We start from the raw sequence: 20,540 nt of genomic DNA on the forward strand, positions 1-20,540 counted from the left end.
TTTAAGGATGAAGTCCATGTTTACCAGTACTATGGTTTTTGCCGCTGATCACATTGTTCTGTGGGCCATTAAAACAATTGTACTTGGCAGTTTTACTCATTAGATGGCTGAGAGGAGAGGTATGTGACAGTTAACATGTGAGCACCAGAAGGCCACAGTTGCCGCCCTCTCTTCACATACATGCCTTGGCAACCATGGTTGAATCTATCACATGTTCAGGGATGATTCACGACAGCTTTTTCAGGAGGGGAGATAGGCTACCTGAATCTATGATGAGAGTACCAGTTTATTAATTTGAACACTGAATGATATGCGTTGTGAGGTGTCATTCATACTGTTAGTCTCCATCACAGCTTATTCCATTATAGTCTGGACCAAGGTTGTTGGATTCCACTGTGGAACTAGAATGCTTGTCAGTTTCACAGGCGTTTTTGTTGGTACTATCCCTTATAAAAGAACAATATTACATACTTAAAAACTAACAGCAAAGTGTATGTTCAGGCTTAGTTCTGATCCTGGTTTTACTCAGATAATTGCTTCACAACTCAGTAGAATTACTTAATCTTTGCTTATTCTGATAGCTTCCCTCATACGTCAGGCTGTAAGAATTGTAATCCACTTCGACCAAATTAAACCTGAATAAATTTTTCTTAATGTGCTTATTATTAACTCATGTTCTGAGATTAGACTCCACTGCAAAGTGTTCTTTCTGGTGGCTTCTGATTATCTTGAATGTTTCTGCTGTTTTCTAGGTTTGAGGTTCCTACCTAACATTTACTAGACATTATTTTGCCACATAATAAGTGTAGTTAAGAATTTATATACAACTGAATGTTGATGAAGTTTTATTCTCTTAGGTTCAAGGATGCCCACAAAAGACACAGAACATCATCATCTTAGAGTCCCACATCATCTGCTGCACACTGAGCACGAGTGGTGGTTTGCTGCTCGAGGCTGCTTTCCGTGGGCAAGGGGGTGTCCCCTTTAGTTGTGTCATTGTTGATGAGGTCAGTAAGCAGTCGGCCATACAGCTTTGCTAGGAGTAAGGCGTAAGTCTTAGATGAAGAGTGGCTGCCGAGATGTTGACAGAGTGGTCTTTGCATCTGATTTTGACCTGCCATTACATGTGTATTCTCTTATGTTGAAATATGCTGCTAATGACCCACCACAATGAAAATTGCTTTTTCAGTATCGGGACTGTAGTCTTAGAGATTCCTGATTGTTCTTCATAAAATCCCTCCCAAGGATTATTCTAGCTCCTGCTTTGGATATCTCTGGTTACCTTTATTTTTTTTGTGGTACGTGGACCTCTCACTGTTGTGGCCTCTCCCGTTGTGGTGCACAGGCTCCGGACGCACAGGCTCAGCGGCCATGGCACATGGGCCCAGCCACTCCGTGGCATGTGGGATCTTCCTGGACCGGGGCATGAACCCGTGTCCCCTGCATGGGCAGGCAGACTCTCAACCACTGCGCCACCAGGGAAGCCCTCTGGTGACCTTTTGAAGCATTTTTAATATAACTCTGGGCAGCTCTGAGCCACTGTATTTTCAGCTAACATCTTTATTTCTACTTCATTCATTGAGCAAACATTTATTGGGTACCTACTGTTTGCCAGAATGTAGAGCCAGAAGACAAAAGAGATGGAAAATGAGGTACAGAGAACCCATCCAGGAGATCCAAGATCCAGTATTCATCAAAACGAAGGAATAGAAAAGATGGAAGTGATGAAATAATTGAAGGAAATGCCATTGACTTGAAAAGAAGTTTGACTCTTGCGTCTGAAGCGGCCTACTGAGGAGCAAGGAAGAGAGTGAGAGGGGGTGGGACACACAGACACACAGTCCCCCCAGGCATGTGCCCAGCAGGGACAAAGAAGACAAACCGGGGGCATGACATGGCCCTTCTAGCTTATGGGCTGCTTCCCAGGTGGTAGTGGCACCTGAGTGGTGGCTGACTTCAAAACGTGTGTGGGCTTTTTTCCCCCACTTCGGTGTTTAGAATGTTTTTGTTGTTTTGTTTTCTAACCAAAGAAAGTTCTTATTTTTGATCTTTGGTGCAGAAGGAGAAAGTGTATGTTTCTGAATGGTTAGCACTCTTATGAATTGGATAGACTGTATATGGATAAATAAATAATAGATATAATTCTGATTATGTCTCCATTCTGTACTCTCTTACCAAGGCTGGACAGTCTTGTGAAGTTGAAACTCTTACTCCCCTCATACATGGTTGCAACAAGCTCATCCTTGTAGGAGATCCTAAGCAGCTCCCTCCCACAGTCATTTCCATGGTACGTTTTTTCACATTCGTGTTGCTTTAAAGTGGAAGGGGCTTGTTTGGGTTTTTTTGTTTTGGGCGGTGCGGCGGTCTTTCTTGGATCATCATCTCTTATTTGCAAGGATAAATAGGGAATGGCTGAGAAAAGAGAACCACTGTTGAGAGCCTTCATAGTGAAAGTCTCCCGAAATGTTCCTTTGTTCATAATGTGCTTATGTGTGTGTGACAGGAGCAGTGTGAGTGTCACAGACCAGAAGTTTAGGAGGAGGATGTCCCATGTGCAGTGGGCTGTTCCTTTGGGAAAGGCAGTGTGCAGCTGTTCTAAGGGCTGTGTCTGATTTATTTTAGTAACATAAACACCAAAACAATAATAAAAGAAAACCTTTAAAAGCAGGGAATAGAATCCAACCTCCTGATTTATCTTTCAATATGTGAAAATTTGAGGAAAACAGTATAAAGAGAAATTATTCTTACAGTAACGTTTTCAATTTTAGAATTCTGTATCCTATAGCACAGGAAAATGCCGGTGTCCCTCATATCCTCTGAAAGGGAAGGTGGAAAAGGAAAGAGGTTGTGGGCTGTGCTTGTGGGAAGATGAGCACCAAAGTTGTGGTTCCGTTCACTTCGTTTCTTAAATCTCACTAAAGGTGGCTCCTAGAAATGCACAGCAGAATCAGGATTCAGATGTTTTGGGTAATCTTCATAGGTCTAGATGACGGTTTTGAAGTTTAATGAAATTTCAGCATTTTACTGATACATAGATTATTTGTACAAATATAGAGTAGTGGCTGCATAAACTGTCCCAGAGAACAGACCATTTTCACAGCATTTCTGTTACGTTATGGAAACAAAGCAGGTTTTTTTGGTTAGTATTGTTTTTGACTTTGGAATCATCAAAAGGATAGTGCAGTTCTTTGACGTCTGAACACTCGTGCGTGACTGTTCAAGGGAGTAGCCTAGGAGCGCCCGTGTCCCTGAGTGAAAACCTTGTCCATAGGACAGAGCTGCTGTGGGGGGTTCTGCTTGTGGAGACCTAGGAGGAGCCAGCTCTGCCCTGCATTCTTTGACTAGTTGCAGTATTTCAGAAACCTACTGATTTAACTTCCTGAAGGGCCTTAGCATGTGGTTAGTGAAAAGGGTTGTCGATAGGCCTCAACTTGACTGTCTCCTTTGGTGATGGATTAAAAACAGCAGAAATGAGAAAAATCCATTTAGGCTTTTCTTATTGTTGCAAAAATAATAGAGGCTTATTGAGAAGATTCAGAAAATAATTACAAAGTTAATTTTCTCAGCATGCCTTTCTAACCCTAGGGATAAGTACTATGAACAGTTTAGTGAGTATTTGAACAGTTTGTGGGCATGTGTGTGTTGACTTTTTTCAGTCTGTGTTCATTGAGTGCCAGGCTAATTCAGGCACTGTTTTTAAGTTTTGGCGTCATGACAGTGATGAAAATAGACGAAAATCCCTGCCCTTGGGCTTCCCTGGTGGCACAGTGGTTGAGAGTCCACCTGCCGATGCAGGGGACACGGGTTCGTGTCCCAGTCCGGGAAGATCCCACAAGCCACGGAGCGGCTGAGCCATGACTGATGAGCCTGTGCGTCCGGAGCCTGTGCTCTGCAGCGGGAGAGGCCACAACAGTGAGAGGCCCGCATACCACAAAGAAAAAAAAAATCCTTGCCCTCATGAAGCTGACATTCCTAGTGGGTAACAGACAGTAAATAAGTTACTAGATTCAGAATGTCAGATGGCTATAGGGAACGTATAAATTTGTGTATATGTATGTAGGGTTTTTTTAAATTTATGGCTGTGTTGGATCTTTGTTTCTGTGTTAGGGATTTCTCTAGTTGTGGCAAGTGGGGGCCACTCCTCATCGCAGTGCGCGGGCCTCTCACTGTCGCGGCCTCTCTTGTTGCGGAGCACAGGCTCCAGACGCACAGGCTCAGTAATTGTGGCTCACGGGGCCAGCTGCTCCATGGCATGTGGGATCTTCCAAGACCAGGGCTCGAGCCCTTGGGTCCTGCATTGGCAGGAGGACTCTCAACCACTGCGCCACCAAGGAAGCCCTGTATGTAGGTTTTGACCTTGTTTAAAGGTGGAAGAATCAGTCTGTACCAAATTACCCTTTTTTCCAGTCAGTAAATAGATCAGGGATATATGTTCATGTCAAAACATAAAAATCTCCATCATTTTGTAGGATGGACTCAGTTTTTTTTTCTGGAAGTAGATGTGTTACCTCATATAAACCATTTTCTTTTTCCCCAGAGTGAAATAAATGAGGTTTTTTAGCTAACTTGAATAGATAAACTTTGGGGGGTATAGATGAAATTGCCAAATGTCTACTAAAAATATTCTCTTTAATTATACAAACTTATTTAATATCACATATGTAAATAATCACATATATAACTAATATAAATAAGAAGTAACACCTGTTTTCTCCACTCTGATAGTTTGTGAAACAAGTTTATTAAAACTGTGCACATACATCTTCAACGCTCATATTGTCAACGTCACTCATAAAGATTGCATCATCCTAGTGGGTTTTCCAGAGCACATTTTTTGCTTCTAGATTATTTAAGACGTAATACTTTTTGAATCTTGATGTGATGCTACCATTGAAAAGTATATCCCAAGGCACGACCGTGATAACATTAAGACAGTTTTCTTCGTTTGTCAATTAAGTCACTGTGTTTCAGATCACAGGTTTGTAACCCTTTCTTGGATTTATGAAATCAACTTAGTTGCCTGTGTCCTCTACTAGAATGTAAGCTCTGTGACATTTGATCTTCACTGTAGACTGTCAGCACCCCAAATTTTAGCTGCTCGGTATATGATGGATGGATAAAGAAATTGGTCTTTCAGAGGCTTATTTACAATGGCATTCATTATTTCTAGTTGTGAGAGCATAGCCCAGAAATAATTGTTAAAATCTGTGTTACAGTTCTTTGCTGCTTTTATCATCGGTTCTTTCAGGTGACCTCTGTTAGCACCAAAATAGCGACAGCTGTGGTCATTCACAAGATCACATCTCGTTCATAAGCAGTATGTGGGTTTTCTAAATAAGGGGAAAATACCTTAACTTTTGTAGTCAAGCTACATGGCTTTTCTAGGGCTGGAGTCGGAAACATCTTCTCTCTCTGAATCTTTGGTTGTTGGTAATACCTTGTATATTTTAGAGCTCAGTGATTGTTTTTTTTTTTAATAGTGGGAAACGTACACATGAATTCTTGCAGATTATTGCTTTGTTTTCCTCCTTTCAGAAGGCCCAGGAGTATGGCTATGACCAGTCGATGATGGCCCGCTTCTACAACCTTCTGGAAGAGAACGTGGAGCACAATGTGATTGGCAGGCTGCCTGTCTTACAGCTCACCATTCAGTACAGGATGCACCCAGACATATGTCTCTTCCCTTCTAATTACATTTATAACAGGAACTTGAAAACAAATAGGTGAGCTCTGTTCATTTCATGTTCACCTGTTTTATTTGTAGGTTTGGCTGCTTAGGAAGAATAGCTCTTTTGTTGTGCTTTTAGGTCTTGTTATTAAAAACACAAAGGTTTAATAATTTTAATTACAAAAGTCCTATTGATTGTAGCAAATGCAGATAAATGAAAAGAAAGGGATAAACCCAACCCCTATTGATACTACCCAGAAGTAATCGCTGGTAACATTTTGTTATATCTACTTCCAGTCCTTGTACTATGCACATCTTTTTTTTACTTTTTCTCCTTTTTTGGGGGGGTGGAAAAGCACACCATGCTCTACATAGTATACTGTAGCATGCTTTTTTCACTTACTGTATTATGAGTAATTTTCCAATCATGATTGTTATATTTTAATTTACATGGGTCATTCTCCCTAGTACTAGAATAGAAATGAAATTAACTTGCTACCTTTCACTAAAATATGTTATTTAAAAGTATTTAATTTTATTTAAAAAGAAGGTCCTCTTGTCCTCTTAACTTTCCCTTGCTCTCTTCCACAGAAAGAACAAATAGTAATAATAATTCTAAAACATTTTCTCTTGTAATTTGACTTGCATTCTAAATGGTGGCTGCTCTTTTGTAGAATGACAGAGACCATTCGGTGTTCATCTGACTGGCCATTTCAACCCTACCTCGTGTTTGATGTTGAAGATGGTTCAGAAAAGCGGGATAATGAGTAAGTTCTCCTTTTTCTTCAGTCCGCACTGATGGTCCCAGAATTTTTGTATTGTTTCTGTTCATATTTAAATTCAAAATACTTTCCATATAAATCTCTCTGCCTAGTGCCAGTGCACAATCATTTTCTTTTAGCTGGGTTGATAACTTCACCTTTTCAATCATAAATTACTGATGTCTTTATATATTTCAGTCTTGAATTTTTTTCTTAACTGGGTAATGGGGGTTATGTTACCTAACATGCGGTCAGCACTTCAGTAGATCCATGCTGAGATCCCAGCTGTGAGTAAAACAGACGTGGCCCCAGTGTAAGGCTGCTGTGGTCTAACAGGCGAGACAGACATTAACCAGGCCATCACCGTGGTGATTAATGGTTCCAGTTGGGTTAAGTATTGTGACGGATAAGTACAGATACAGTTGAATCAAGGTGTGAGGCAGAGGGTGGACAATACTTTCAGCATGTTGGATTGTGAATCAGGTGGTTTGTGAATGACAGCACAGAAGGAGCAGTGGTTGCTAATTAGGAAGCACCTCAGAGGAGCCGGGGCTTCTTGTGTGAGAATAAAGGAGGAGGAGCCCGGAGGCTGTATTTGTTAGCACAGATAGAAATGCCACCCCTGCATCATGACGTATGAAGAAATAGAAATTCCACCTCTGTGTCAAGAGAGAGCTGCAGAGCAAGTGGTGTCCTCCATGAGAATAAGATATTAGTTAATAGTGGTGGAAGGAGGGGCCCTTCAGTGAAGAAGTTAGAAATACGGAGCAGTTGGCTGGGGGGTTGCTATTCCAGAGGGATTGTGGAGGTTGTAGTGGGGTCTGTTGGAATGGAGCAGAGGATTGAGAGTTTACCGCATAAGTATTATGGAGATGGATGGTCACGGGAAGAGTGTTGGCCTGAGAGGTGACCAAATAAAGCTTTCAGGTATGGAAAAGAAAGCTAGCTGACTGGCTTGTCTGTATAGTAAGTCTTGAAATTAGAATAGTGAATATTTAAGGCTTTAAAGTGAGACAGATAAGGTAGCCTCGGGAATAAAGTTGCGCATGCAGGGCATCCCCCAGTGTGCACACATGTTGCATTTGGTATGGTGATGAGGGATCGCATTGTAGTTCAGGAGATGAGTTGGGAGTGCAGGATGAGGCCAGCAAGGACAGAGGACGTGATCCTGCTGTAGGGCCCCGTGTTTGTTCATCTCTGGGAGCCGGGTCACATTTAGTCTGTGTGGCTGCCATCCTCTCGGTCATGTGGTGCATGATCTGCATGGCCTGTGGTGGGGAATGCAGGAAGGTAGTACATCTGAAGCACTTTTCTCAGTGTTGGGAAGATAGTCAATCCTTACGTTAGCTATTCATTAGTCATATCTTCATTATTATTATGAATACTTTCGTTCTCACTGTGGCTATCCCTGTTTTAATAAGTGAAGAAACTGGTGCCTTAACATCACGTAACTCGAACCACTTTTCTCTCCTACAACTTTGTGTTTCACTGGGCAGTTATTTTTATATTTATTCATCTGTACAATATTAATGGTCATTATAACAGCCTCTTTGAATCACTGCTGACTGAATAAAGATGAAACCTACCTATGTACTCTTTACTGTAGTGGAAAACAAAGTGGAACTTAACTTAGCAATTGGACTGCTATTAGTTTTGATGTGTTGTATTTTTTGTTTTCATCTTATTTAGCTCATATGTAAATGTTCAAGAAATAAAACTGGTAATGGAAATAATTAAACTTATGAAAGACAGAAGAAGGGATGTTACTTTCCGAAACGTTGGCATAATAACCCATTACAAGGCTCAGAAGATGATGATTCAGAAGGATTTGGACAAAGAGTTTGATAGAAAAGGGTGAGGCATCTCTATTTTTACAGATATTTTGAGTTTTTCTGTTGAATTAAAAAGAAGAAAGAGGGGATAGAAGGAAAGAAGAAAAGGAAACTTAACTCTAGGGAGTGGTCTTAGACCCTGGTAGTATAGAACAAGGAGACTAGGACCCTGGCTCCATAGACTTGTGCTGGGAGGGAGTGTGGTTACACGTGTAGCCCCTGCAGATGGAGTACCTCCTGTCAGTTCAAATGTCATCACCGTTACACTTGACAATGGAAGTGACTGAGAAATTCTTCAGGCCTTTACCTTTAGTTGGATGACTTGTTATCTGAATTCTAACTCTACTGAGAATCATGTATTCACATTTTCACTTACAATAAATTATTTAACCCTTTTAGTGCCTTCATGTATAGGGTCATGTTTTTGTCTCCTTTATACCTCAACAGTAAAATAAAAAATTAAATATTGGAAATCCATTAACTCAAATGTTTCTGCACCTAGAAACCCACAAAGTACCAAAATTGACTCTAGGAAAAAACAGAAACTTTGGATAGACCTATTAAATGAAAAAGAGTGAGTTAGTAATCACTTTCCAACAGAGAAAAACAGAGGATCAGGCTTCACAGGTGAATTCTGTCCAACATTAAGAATTAACACCAGTCCTTTGCAAATGCTTCCAAAAAATAGAAGGGAAGACTTTCTAACTCATTTTATGGGGCCATTATTACCCTGATAGCAAAGCCATGGAGACATCACCAGAAAAGAAAACTATGGACCAATATCCTTTATGGATATGGATGCAGAAATTCTCAACAAAATAATGGCAACTGAACTCAACAGCATATTAAAAGGATTATTTACCACAGTCAAGTGGAATTTATCTCAGGAATGCAAGGTTGGTTCAACATATGAAAATCAGTCAGTGTGATATACCATATTAAAGGGGGAAACCCCACATGACGGTGATCATCTGAATAAATGTGGAAAAGACATGTGACTGAATGCAGCAACCTTTCATGACAAAGATACTCAACAAACTAGGAAGAGAAGGGAACTTCCTCAACCTAATAAAGAGCATCTATGAAAAACCCACAGCTAACACATCATACTTGATGCTAAGATTGAAAGCTTTCCCCCTATGATGAGGAAGGATGCCTCTCTCTACTCTCTCTACTTGCACTACTTGTGTGCAGCACTGTATTAGAAGTTCTATGCAGAGCAATTAAGCAAGAAAAGGAAATAAATGGCATCCATATTGGAAAAGAAGAAGTAAAAGTGTCTCTTCACAAATGTCATAATCTGGGACTTGCCTGGTGGTCCAGTGGTTAAGACACCATGCTTCCACCGCAGGGGGCATGGGTTTGGTCCCTGGTCAGGGAACTAAGATCCTGCATGCCGTGTGGCCACAAAAAAATCCAAAAACCAAAAAAAAAAACCAAAACTAACAACAACAACAACAAAAAACAAATGGCATACTCTTACATCTAGAAAAACCTAAAAAAATCTTTGCAAACTACTGGTCCTTATAAACAAGTTCAGCAGAGTTGTAAGGTACAAGATCAGTATACAAAAATCAGTTGTATTTCTGTACACTCTAGAGAAGTCTGAAAAGGAAAATTTCTTAAAATTCCATTTACAGTAGCATCATAAAGAACAAAGTACTTCGGAGTAAATGTAACCAAAGAAGTGTGAGCTCATACACAGAAGGACAAAACGTTGTTGAAAGAATTTAAAGTACTAGATAAATGTAAAGACATTTCATGTCCATGGATCGGAAGACTTAATATTGTTAAGATGGCACCATTCCCCAGGTTGATCTTCAGATTCATTGTTATCTCTGTCAAAATTCCAGCTACCTTTTTTTTTACAGAAATGGACAAGCTTATTCTAAAATTCACATGGAAGTGCAAGAGACCCTAAATAGCTTGACAGAGAACAATGTTGGAGGGCTCACACTTCCCTCTTTCAAAATTTACTACAAAGCTATCAACACTGGTACTGTCATAAGGGTAGACATATATAGACCAATAGAATAGAAGTGAGATTCCAGAAATCAATCCATACATTCATGGCCAGTTGATTTTCAACAAGGGTGCCAAGCCTACTCATTGGGGAAATAATAGTTTTTCAACATACGGTGCTGGAATAACTGGATATCCACCTGCAAAAGAATGAATTTAGACCCCTGTCTCACACTGTATAGAGTAATTAACTCAAAATGAATGAGTGCTCTGAGTCTAAGAGACAAAACTATAAAACTTACAAGGAAACAAAGGTAAATTTATATGACCTCAGATTAGGCAACAGATTCTTAGATATGATACCCAGGCACCAGTAACCAAAGGAGAAGTAAATTGGCCTTCATAAAAATTAAAAACTTATGTGTTTCAAAGGACACACTATCAAAAGAGTGAAAAGACAACACACAGAGTGGGAGAAAATACTTGCAAAATATTTATCTGACAAGTCATATCCAGAATATATAAAGAACTCATACAACTTAATAAAATGATAATCTAACTTTTTAAGCGGGCAAAGGATGTGAATAGCATTTCTCAAAAGAAGATAAACAAAAATCCAACAGGCACATGAAAAGCTGTTCCACATCATTTGTCATTAGGGAAATGCAGATCAAAACCACAATGAGGAGATATCATTTCACACCCACCAAGATGACTAGCATTACAAAAAAAAAAAAAAAAAAACAATAACAAGTTTTTGAAAGGATGTGGAGAAATTAGAATACTTACACATTGCTGATGAGAAACTGCAGAAAACAGTTTGGCAGTTCCTCCTAAAGTTGAACATAGAATTACCACGTGACCCAGCAATTCCACTCCTAGGTACATACCTGAAAGAATTGAGAAAGGGTTCACACAAAATCTAGTACATGAATGTTCATAGCAGCATTATTCATGATAGTCAAAAAGTGGAAACAACCCAAATGTTCCAAAATGGTACATAGGTAAGAAGTAAATTGTGTATCTGTACAAGCGAATAGTCAGTCGTGGAAGGAATGAAGTACTGTTACCAGTCTACGACACGGATGAACCTTGAAAACATTATGCTAGGTGAAGGAAGCCCAACACAAAAGGTCCCATATTTTATGATTCCATTTATATGAAATTTCCCATGTAGAAAAGTCCATAGAGACAGACAGTAGATTAGTGGTTGCCAGGGCCTGGGGAGGGGGAGATAGAGACTGATGGCTGATAGGCACAGGGCTTCTCTCCTGGATGATGGACATGCTATGAAATTAGATAGCGGTGATGACTGCACACTGTAGTGAATGGACTCAACACCACCAAATAGTGTGCTTTAAAATGGTGAATTCTGTGTTATGTGAATTCTACTCCAGTTTAAAAAGATAGCACTAAAAAAGTAAGAAATACTACTGTGTAAATATGTATATTTAATAATTATCTTTTTTCAGCAAATATGTTTCTCTCTTCGTAAATAGGCCAGCAGAAGTAGATACCGTGGATGCCTTCCAGGGTCGTGAGAAAGACTGTATTATTGTTACATGTGTCAGAGCAAATGCCATGCAAGGCTCAATTGGGTGGGTAACTGTCATCATTGATTCTTTGCTTGTTTATGATCCAGAGTTAGATCTTTTTAATCACTGTTAGAGAATACCATCATTTGCTCTATTTTCTTATATAAAAAATTGAGTAATATCATGAAGGTTTCTTTTTTAAGTTGTGAAGGTGATCCACTGTTAGGTCTGCTTCTCTTGGTACCTTGTTTATTAACCCATGTCACAGTGTGAATCTGTTGTTTCACCTGATAAGAGTGAAACAGATTATCGAATCCAGTATATTTTGCAGGGGCATGCTCCTCTCCATGGTATGTGTCATAATTGATCTCCTATCATATTTTTAGGATCTTTGAAGGCTTAAAAATCATACCATTAAACTTTCCAATATCTCATCCAAGTCAAAATAGGAAATTGACAGACAGATGCATCACTTTGAAGGAAAGCACTGGGCCTCTTGTTTGTTTGCTGTCCTTAATGGGAATTGCTTCTGTGCCGGGTCCTGCACCACGAGCTTAAAGCAGGAGCCCAAGAAAAGCTGTCTGAAATGCCTGTGTCTCACCTACGCTGACATGCCGAGTCTTTCTGAAGAAGGAAGTAACTCTTTTTTTTTCCTTCTATTGCTTAGGTTTCTGGCAAGTTTGCAGAGATTGAATGTCACCATCACACGAGCCAAGTATAGCCTCTTCATCCTGGGACATTTGAGGACCCTGATGGTAGGTACATTCTCGAGGACCGGGGAACTCCAGAGTTTGCTCATGATGACTGATACCGGGTTGAGGTTTTATTTTTATTTTTCATCAAAGTGGAAATGATTTCGAAGCTACAAACAATAATGAGCCTCTTCCCACTGGTTGTTTTGTCCTCCAGCAGCTTCTTCCTGGGAGCTTTTATAATGCCTAAACTGCTCACCCTTTCTTAGCCCAAGACCCAGGTATCCGTAGTGTACTCTCAAGATGAGCTTTAAAAAAATTGTATCTACATCGTAGAATTGTTAAGAAGACATGTAAACCCATATATGTAAAGTGCTAGAAGATTGGTTAGCACTTAGTAAACACTCAGTAAATGTGGCTATTAGCCTAGCTTAATGCCAGAGAGGGGGAATTTGCAGGAAAGTGCTTGGATCTTCATTTCTGTCTTGGCACTTAGAGCAGCACTGCTTGCTGTTTCCCTTGAGGGGTGAGTGGCATCAGAGCTCATCCATCCGTACAGATACTCCTGTAGAAGGAGGGGCAAGTTTACATCTGTAGTCGACAGATAGTAATAGTACAGCTTAATTTGGTGAACCACAGCTAGATAAAACATGTATTTGCTGCCTGCCTCATTAGGTGTAATAACTCAGTTTCTCTAATTTCTGTATTTAACAGAGTCATTGTTTTATCTCAGGAGAGGTGCCAACTCAGTAGGATTTTCCTCCGTTTTGGTTAGTTCCACCAGAGGGCGCCCAAATACAGTCTTTCTCATTCAGCTCTTATCTAGATTTGTGGTCTTCAACCTTTGTTGTTTGTGTACCCCCTTGAAAGAATGTTTAAAAGCTGTGTATCCTCCGCTTTTAAGATTATATTGAAAATGTTTCATCGTTAAGTGTTGATAAAGATTTTGTTTCTAATATATTGTAAATATTTGACATTTTAAAAGAAAGCTATTAAAAATAAATCCATTTTGCCACTCTTAAATATATCCAGTGGAATAGAGAGCAGTGTTATTCTTTCTGCTCTTTAAAATTGAATTGCCATTTATACTGTTTAGGATAAAATTCAGTGGGGGTAGTTTATATATTTTCATAATTAAAAGCCTTTCTGTTAATATGACTATTAGGCTTTTCTGCCACAAAAACTTTACATGTAAATTTGAAAATTTAAAGAATTGGTTTTCATAACGATTTGGGGAAACTGTGTGAAGGGTGTGTGGAACCTCTGGACTGTTTTGGTAACTTCCTATGATTCTATAGTTACCTCAAAGAGTTTTTTTTTAAAAAATTATTTTTCCTGTGACCATAAGGATCTGAGTATTAACGAACGATATCTTGTCAGTTGAGTAACGTATTAACAATTACTCTTTTCACACAGTTGAATTTTGATAATGTTCAAACCCGAAAAGTAAAATGTTTATAGAGCTGTGTCTCTTAGATGACCTGATTGCAGGAGCCTTCATGGGCAGCCCTCTGTTTACCAGCCCCTCTATTTGACACCCAGGCATGTTTACCTCCCCTAGCTGTGTGTCCTGTGGTCAGATTTGGGACAGGTGAGACTTGTGGTTGTGAAGGTGGAGTGGAAGGGCAGAAAAGCCCCAGGAGGACATAGGGAACTGGGGTTTGGAAGCTGAGGTTTGGAAATTGATTCCCAGAAAACGTGCTCACATCCCCCTGAGGAAGTCTCTGTGAGCCCCAGAGTCACCGTCACGCAGATTTGAAGACCACTGACGTCTAGGTGCAGTATAGACGTTATTATCTTCACTCTGGGAAGCCAGTGTGACAAAAAGAGACCGGCAGAACAGAATAGAAAAACTTCCAGTTTATCATTTGGACTTTGCAATCCAACTTGCGTATTTATCCTTGGGCTTCCCCCTTCCCGAGCCTCTTTTTTTTTTTTTTTTTTTTTTTTTTTAGTTCTTCAGCCCAGTTTCCCTTATGGAGATAGAATCAGTGATTAAGGCACTTGGTTTCCTCTGAGAAATCAAGACTAATAGCCCCTTCTCAGAACTGTTTTTGTGATCTAGGGATTGGATTAAACAGCAAGTTTAGGTGCAGTAGAATTGGCAGAAATAGCAGCAAGGCCATCTGCTTTACATCTGCTTTCCAGCCACAGGGTAGGACTCTCAAGAGCTCTCCTGAGTCAGGGAGATCTGAGACTGGTACCTCTTACATGCACCTCCTGGTGCATGCGGTCACCGTACCGTGCACTTGATTTATGCGACTTACTTTAAAAGGCCCTGTGAGGTCTGCATTGCCACCATAATTTATCAAATCCAAGAAGCCAATAGTTATATAATGTGCGTCATTATTTTATGCTCTACTATTGAACTGTGACACTTTATTTTCACTTAGAATTTTTGTCTTATAGTGACTGAAAGAACTCTTTTAGACTTTAGACAGATTTTTATTGGGTTGGCCAGAAGGTTCATTTGTTTTTTTCTGTAACATCTGAATGAACATTTTGGCCAACCCAGTGTCATACCACTCTTGTTCATACCTAGGAAAAACAGCAAAATAGGTAGACTAAGATACCCCTGAAAGCATCTCACTCTCAGACTAACACTCTGGGCGTCCCCATTCACCATCCCATGTACCCTTACTGATGCTCGAACCATTCCCTGTGCAGTCAGAGGTGTGTCATGAGAGGGCCCCACTGTGGTCCCGGGTTTTTTTCCAACTTCTGATCTCCATTCTCCAAGTTGTAGTGCTGGTACTTTCTTGTCTTATCAGAAGATGTCTGTGGAAAGATTTTTCAGGCAAGAGCCAGGACTCATTCTTTTTAGAAGTGGTTTGTTGACTAAAAGTCAAGAGGTTGTAGCTGCCCAGCCATGAATTCCTCCAGGATTACATACATGGAAACTGCTGTCTGGCCTAGAGGCACCCTAAAGTCAGAAATGGTAAAATGTGAAAATAAAGCGCATTTTATTTATTTTATTTTATTTCAACGCACATTTTAGAGTCATTTAAATAAAATACTATTCATACCTTACAGTGAGGAAACAGGCTCAGAGAGGTCAAGTGACTTGACCAAGGTCACACAGCAGGTCAGTACTATGTATGCAGCTTCACTGCTATACCCTTACCCACCTTCATGAATAGTGCAGGAGCCCCCATGAGGGGAGCTATCCTTTCCTTCTCTTTCCTTCAGTCTCTGTCTTTTTTCCTCCCTCATACTCTCTCTTTCTTCTGTCTAAAGAGGCCCAAGTTCTGATGGTTGTAAAGAAGCAATTTATTGTTGAGGAAACTAAAAGGAAGAGAGGAGAGATGCGTGAGTTGGGTTTTTGTTTTGTTTTTCCGTTTAGATGTGCTTTTCATAATTTAAGCTCTTCTAGAAAAGAGACACAAGTGAGACAACATCTTTGGAATAGTTATCTCAGCAGATTAAGATGTTTTAGCCCTTGGGAGTTTGGGAAGCCTTTGGGAATTTGATGCAAGCTGTGGTCCTCTTTCTAGAACAGTCAGCATGCACTCAAGAGTTGGAGCTTTCTGAAACCAAGCCTTCCTCTTCCAGAATGTTAGCCTTGGCCAGAGACAGGCAAGACTCTAGGGTCAGCAGTGTCAAAGGGAACTTGGTGGGATGACGGAGCCCTTCTGTGTCTGTGTTGTCCAGGATACTAACCCTAGTCACATGTGTCTGCTGAGCACTTGAAATGTGGCTGGTGCAACTGAGGAAATGAATTTTTAATTTTATTTAATTGAAGATGAAAGAGCTACATGAGGCTACCGGCAGTTGGTACAGATTTGCATGACAGCTAATTCACCACGTGGCCTGAGTATCAGTGGTAAAATGATGGAAGTACTTTCTTAGAGGTGGTTCCCAGTGTTCTTTTCTAGCAGCATGGCTTTATAGTTCTGTATTCCACCTTATTTTTCCTTTCAGCCTTGTCTAACAAGTAATGGATTCTTGAGAATCTGTTCACGAAAGTATACTTACTATTTGTTCAGAAGTGAAAGCTGGAACCTCTGCTTCCCATGCATATGAGTGTTTCTTTGGGATGTAACTTACTTCCTTCTCTTTGTTTCAAGGAAAACCAGCATTGGAACCACCTGATTCAGGATGCGCAGAAGCGTGGTGCCATTATTAAGACTTGCAACAAATACTATAGATACGATGCAATGAAGATTCTGAAACACAGGCCCATACTGCAGAGAAGTCTGACTCACCCTCCTGCTATCACGCCAGAGGTTTCCAGACCCCAGGGCAGAGTGCCCAGCAACAAGCTAGACAGTGAATTTGCCGAGATGTCTCTTGCTTCTTCCCTGTACCCCTCACCCTCTGAGTCCAAAGAAGCCACTGTCACTGTTACTGCAAAGGACCCTGAAAGGCCACCCCTTCAGGACTGGCCTCGGGACCCACGACTGCTTAGGAGGATGGGCTTGGGCTGTGAAGCCAAAGGGAAGAGCCTCTTTGAGCTGCAGCCCTTGAGCCCCTGGTATCCTGGAGCAACGCCTCCCTCTGGAGAGCAAGGCTCCCCCGGAAGTCACCAGGATCCGACCAGTATTGGGCAGCAGGCCCCCACCAAGGGAGCTGCTGTGAACAACCAGAGACCTCGCATGCAGTGTGATCCTCCAGCTGCTAGTACCAGTACTTCCACGAGTGAGAGAAGATGTGCCCAGGAAGGGGAGGCACTCAGCCACAGGAGGGAGACCAGTGCCTTCACCAAGGGGAATCAGGAGAGGCGTGGCTCTCTGAGCCACCACACAAAGAGGAACTCAGGCTGGGACGAGAGGGGACTGGAGGAGGAGGACAGTAGATTGAAGAAGAGGAAGCTTTTATAGTGGAGCCAAATGAGACTGTCAGTCACAAGCATTACTGCAAACTTCAGATGACCAGCTAGTAGGACTGTCCAGATAAGATTACTTTTTTCCTTAAAGGAGTTTGTGTGCTGTTGGAAAACAGAAAATGTATCCTAACACATGGGCCTCTTGGTCATCTTCAGTACATTTTGTCAGTTTCAAAAGCTTTCAGAAGGCATTTGTGTATCAGTAATAATGTCCTCGAAGTCGAAGACTTAAAATGTTGATCTCTTGTTCTTCTGTAGGAAAGGTCAGACTGGAGGATTTTAAGAGGATGCTGTAAAAGTTGGAATGTATATTTGTATAGCAAATAACAGAATCCTCTTAAAATTTGGTAGACAGCTTTTCTTTCCCCTGCTTAAAATGTTAATCATTTTCAACGGAACAAACCTTATATTTTAAAAAAAAAGATGGGAGGAGGGCAGGTCCTTTCAGAGATTGTTGTAGCAAACAGACGTCTTTAACAGCCCAGGTGGCCTGAGAGAAGTGAGTCAATGCGTTGGGTCAGAGTCCTGTTAAACCAACTGGAGTGTCCTGGGCAAGACCCTGGGAAGCAGAGCTCTGTTAGGTGAAGTTCCACTCCTGCACCTTTTTAGACGAGGCACCTTGGCACAGGATGTTACATTTCTGTGACGAGTTCATCTGCCCATTGTAGTCAGCACGTAGTTCTCTAGCTAAAATTCTCATTCTTCATGAGATAGAAGAATGTGAAATGAAAGAATAATTCTTGAAATGTCATTCAGATGCCCCCAGCATATTGTGAATTTCCTGCAACTGGTGGGTTACAAATCCAGTGGTTGCCAAGTATTGGAGCAGTGCTGGGGTGGCTTGTGGAAGCCTGTGGATCGCCAAGAGAATCCAACTCATGAAAAGCTGGATGTTTAACATCTTCCCAAGGGATACTGGTCACCAGGCAGCTTGGGAACCAGGTAGGGCAGAGCAGATAAAATATTTTAGGCAGGAGAGAAACATCCTCTAAAAAGTGAAGGATGGGAGAGGAGTGCAAATACTTGGGAGTTGAGAACAGGGAGAGAGTTGACAGATTGCCTGTCATCTTTGGAAACCATCGTAAGTGACGCAAATACACCGCTGTGGTGGAAGATCTGGTTAGAGGGGTTGTGCTTCTGTGAAAGGAAGTGGCCACGGTGGGTGGCGATTTGAGAGACTTGATGGAGAGCAGGGCTGCCTAATGTCAAAGTCCAGTTTTCCAAGCGCACACACACTGATGTTGAGGTATCACAGACTGAGAATCTGTGTTAGTAACAGTTGACCATTGTTTGAACTAGCGGTTTGTAGTGAATGTTTTGCAGCCCTAGTTAATTTGGGGGAGAAAGCATGCATTCCTGAAGATGAATGTGCACCATTTGAAACTTCTTCAGTCATCTTCTTTTTAAGCAAAAAGGGCTTTGTGTTCATCAGGAATTCTACTGAAGCAGGTTATTAAGAGCTTTCAAAAAAAAAAAAAAAAACGTTTGGTTGCCAAAGGTTTAAGCATGCTACTTCTTTGTTACCCTTGTCCCTCCCTCTGGTTTCCAGACCTCTGATGATGGGATTGAACACTCCTGTCACTCAGGGAGCACGTGCTCTGTCCCCACAGTTAACCACTGCTCCCCGTTGACAGAGGCGGGCTGAGCCCCACTCTGGGTAGGGGCTTCGTAAGCTTCCTGCCTGGCCTTTGGCAAGAAAGCTCATTGTTTCTTTAAGTTTACTTTCCTGCTATCTTGGTAAAATGCTTCATTTAGCAGACACTTGTTGTGACAATGTAGAGAATCTAAAACCTGTAAGCTTAGAGAAGAGGCATGCTGGAAAGAGCTGGGGTCAGGAACTTCTCCCACTCCGCTCACACAACACGTGAAGTAATTGCTCCCCATCATACGTACTTTGCTGCCCCACCCAAACGATGTTATTTCCAGTTAAGTTTGGTGCCTGTTCTCCCACGTTGTGTTCACTTTTGGTCCACCTTCCACCTGGTCTGGCAACGTGAGAATTAGTGCATCATCCCTGGTATTGAGCAAGCCTGTGTCCTGACAGCCTCTCCCAGCAGGAAACAGTCAAACCTGACATTGCATTGGAATCGAGTTGTGGTTCCTGTTGATGTATGTATTTGCATGAAGCATTTCATATGTACAGTGTGTCCTTGATGTGGCTGTCATAGCACTGTTGTTGATTGGTGGTTAACCTTACTGCAGGTGAAAAATATGGCTGTTAGTTTCGTCCTTGCCCTGGCATTATAAGAAAGTGGCCTTCTTTCAGTCTTAGTTCTTTGAACATGCATATATTCTACTTAAAAATGTGTTTTGCTTCTTTGTATATAACTTGCCTTGGATTTACTATGCACAGTTTATTTAGTTCTTTCTTTTCATGTATTATCAGGAGGAAATTTGATAAGTACATGTGATTAATCTCCCATAAATGAGTTTTACAACAAAATTGTACTAAACTATTTTCTAAAGTTAGTTGTGCAGATTGATAATTTTTTTTGCTGTAGTTTTGATTCGTTCTATGCTCTGAATTCCTAGCTGGGATTTGGCAAGCAATAGCCCTGTTGTCTTTGTTAAAACCTGAACATTAAGGGAAAATGGCAGAATTAAAAGTGGAAAGAAGAAAACTGACGTGGTTTAGGAGTTATGTGTTTTTGAATGAAGGTTCAAGGTACTTCCCAGATACTCCATTTAGTCTGCCATTAGATGTATTTTATGCCAAAATTATCTGGTGGGGATTTGTTTTATTCAGGTTTCTCATCCAGTCCACAATCCCAGCTCTCCTTGCTTCTCAGCTGTTCTTGGAATCTTACCCGTAAGGTTGCAGGGTGCACTGTGGCTAGTTGTGGTGTCAGTTACACGTTGACGTTTGGTCCAGAAACGCACGCTCACCTCCAGGCTAAGATTGGGGAGCGGGTGAGAGAGGAGGGATGGATGAACAGTGACCCACGAAAGGAGCTCCCGGGGCGCCAATGGGGGCGCAGGGAATAGATGGCCAAGTTGGGGGTCACCACTGCTGGTTACAAAAGTACAACTCGTTTTATAAAAGCAGTGGCTTCAGGGGGCACAGTCAGATGTGCTGTGCTCTGCCAGGACATGGGCACCATCAGCTTCGCTGCGCCTCCCACTCATTCCGGATGGAGGCACCAACCACCCACGAGCGTAAAGTGACATACGTGTTCTGGGGTGAGATAAGCTTGCCAAGTGACCTGATGGGAGGTGAGCGCTCTGCGATGGCCATTTTATTTGTGGAATTTGTTACTGCAGCAGC

The 20,540-nt window shown here is 41.3% G+C and overlaps 1 protein-coding gene across 1 annotated transcript in view; it reads left to right on the top strand.

Annotated features, from left to right (window-relative positions):
* LOC132482899 (probable helicase senataxin) overlaps positions 1-18,876 on the top strand; it is a 63,209-nt gene extending 44,333 nt beyond the window's left edge. Inside the window, exons 17-24 of the mRNA XM_060088169.1 lie at positions 858-1,007; positions 2,180-2,287; positions 5,536-5,723; positions 6,343-6,435; positions 8,119-8,283; positions 11,723-11,821; positions 12,426-12,513; positions 16,518-18,876. Of these exons, the coding sequence (XP_059944152.1) occupies positions 858-1,007; positions 2,180-2,287; positions 5,536-5,723; positions 6,343-6,435; positions 8,119-8,283; positions 11,723-11,821; positions 12,426-12,513; positions 16,518-17,270 (1,644 nt within the window). The 3' untranslated portion in view covers positions 17,271-18,876. The remainder of the gene's footprint in view (positions 1-857; positions 1,008-2,179; positions 2,288-5,535; positions 5,724-6,342; positions 6,436-8,118; positions 8,284-11,722; positions 11,822-12,425; positions 12,514-16,517) is intronic.
* The last annotated feature ends 1,664 nt before the right edge of the window (positions 18,877-20,540 follow it).

The sequence above is a fragment of the Mesoplodon densirostris genome, chromosome Y (genome assembly GCF_025265405.1).
Source record: "Mesoplodon densirostris isolate mMesDen1 chromosome Y, mMesDen1 primary haplotype, whole genome shotgun sequence".
Taxonomy (NCBI): domain Eukaryota; kingdom Metazoa; phylum Chordata; class Mammalia; order Artiodactyla; family Ziphiidae; genus Mesoplodon; species Mesoplodon densirostris.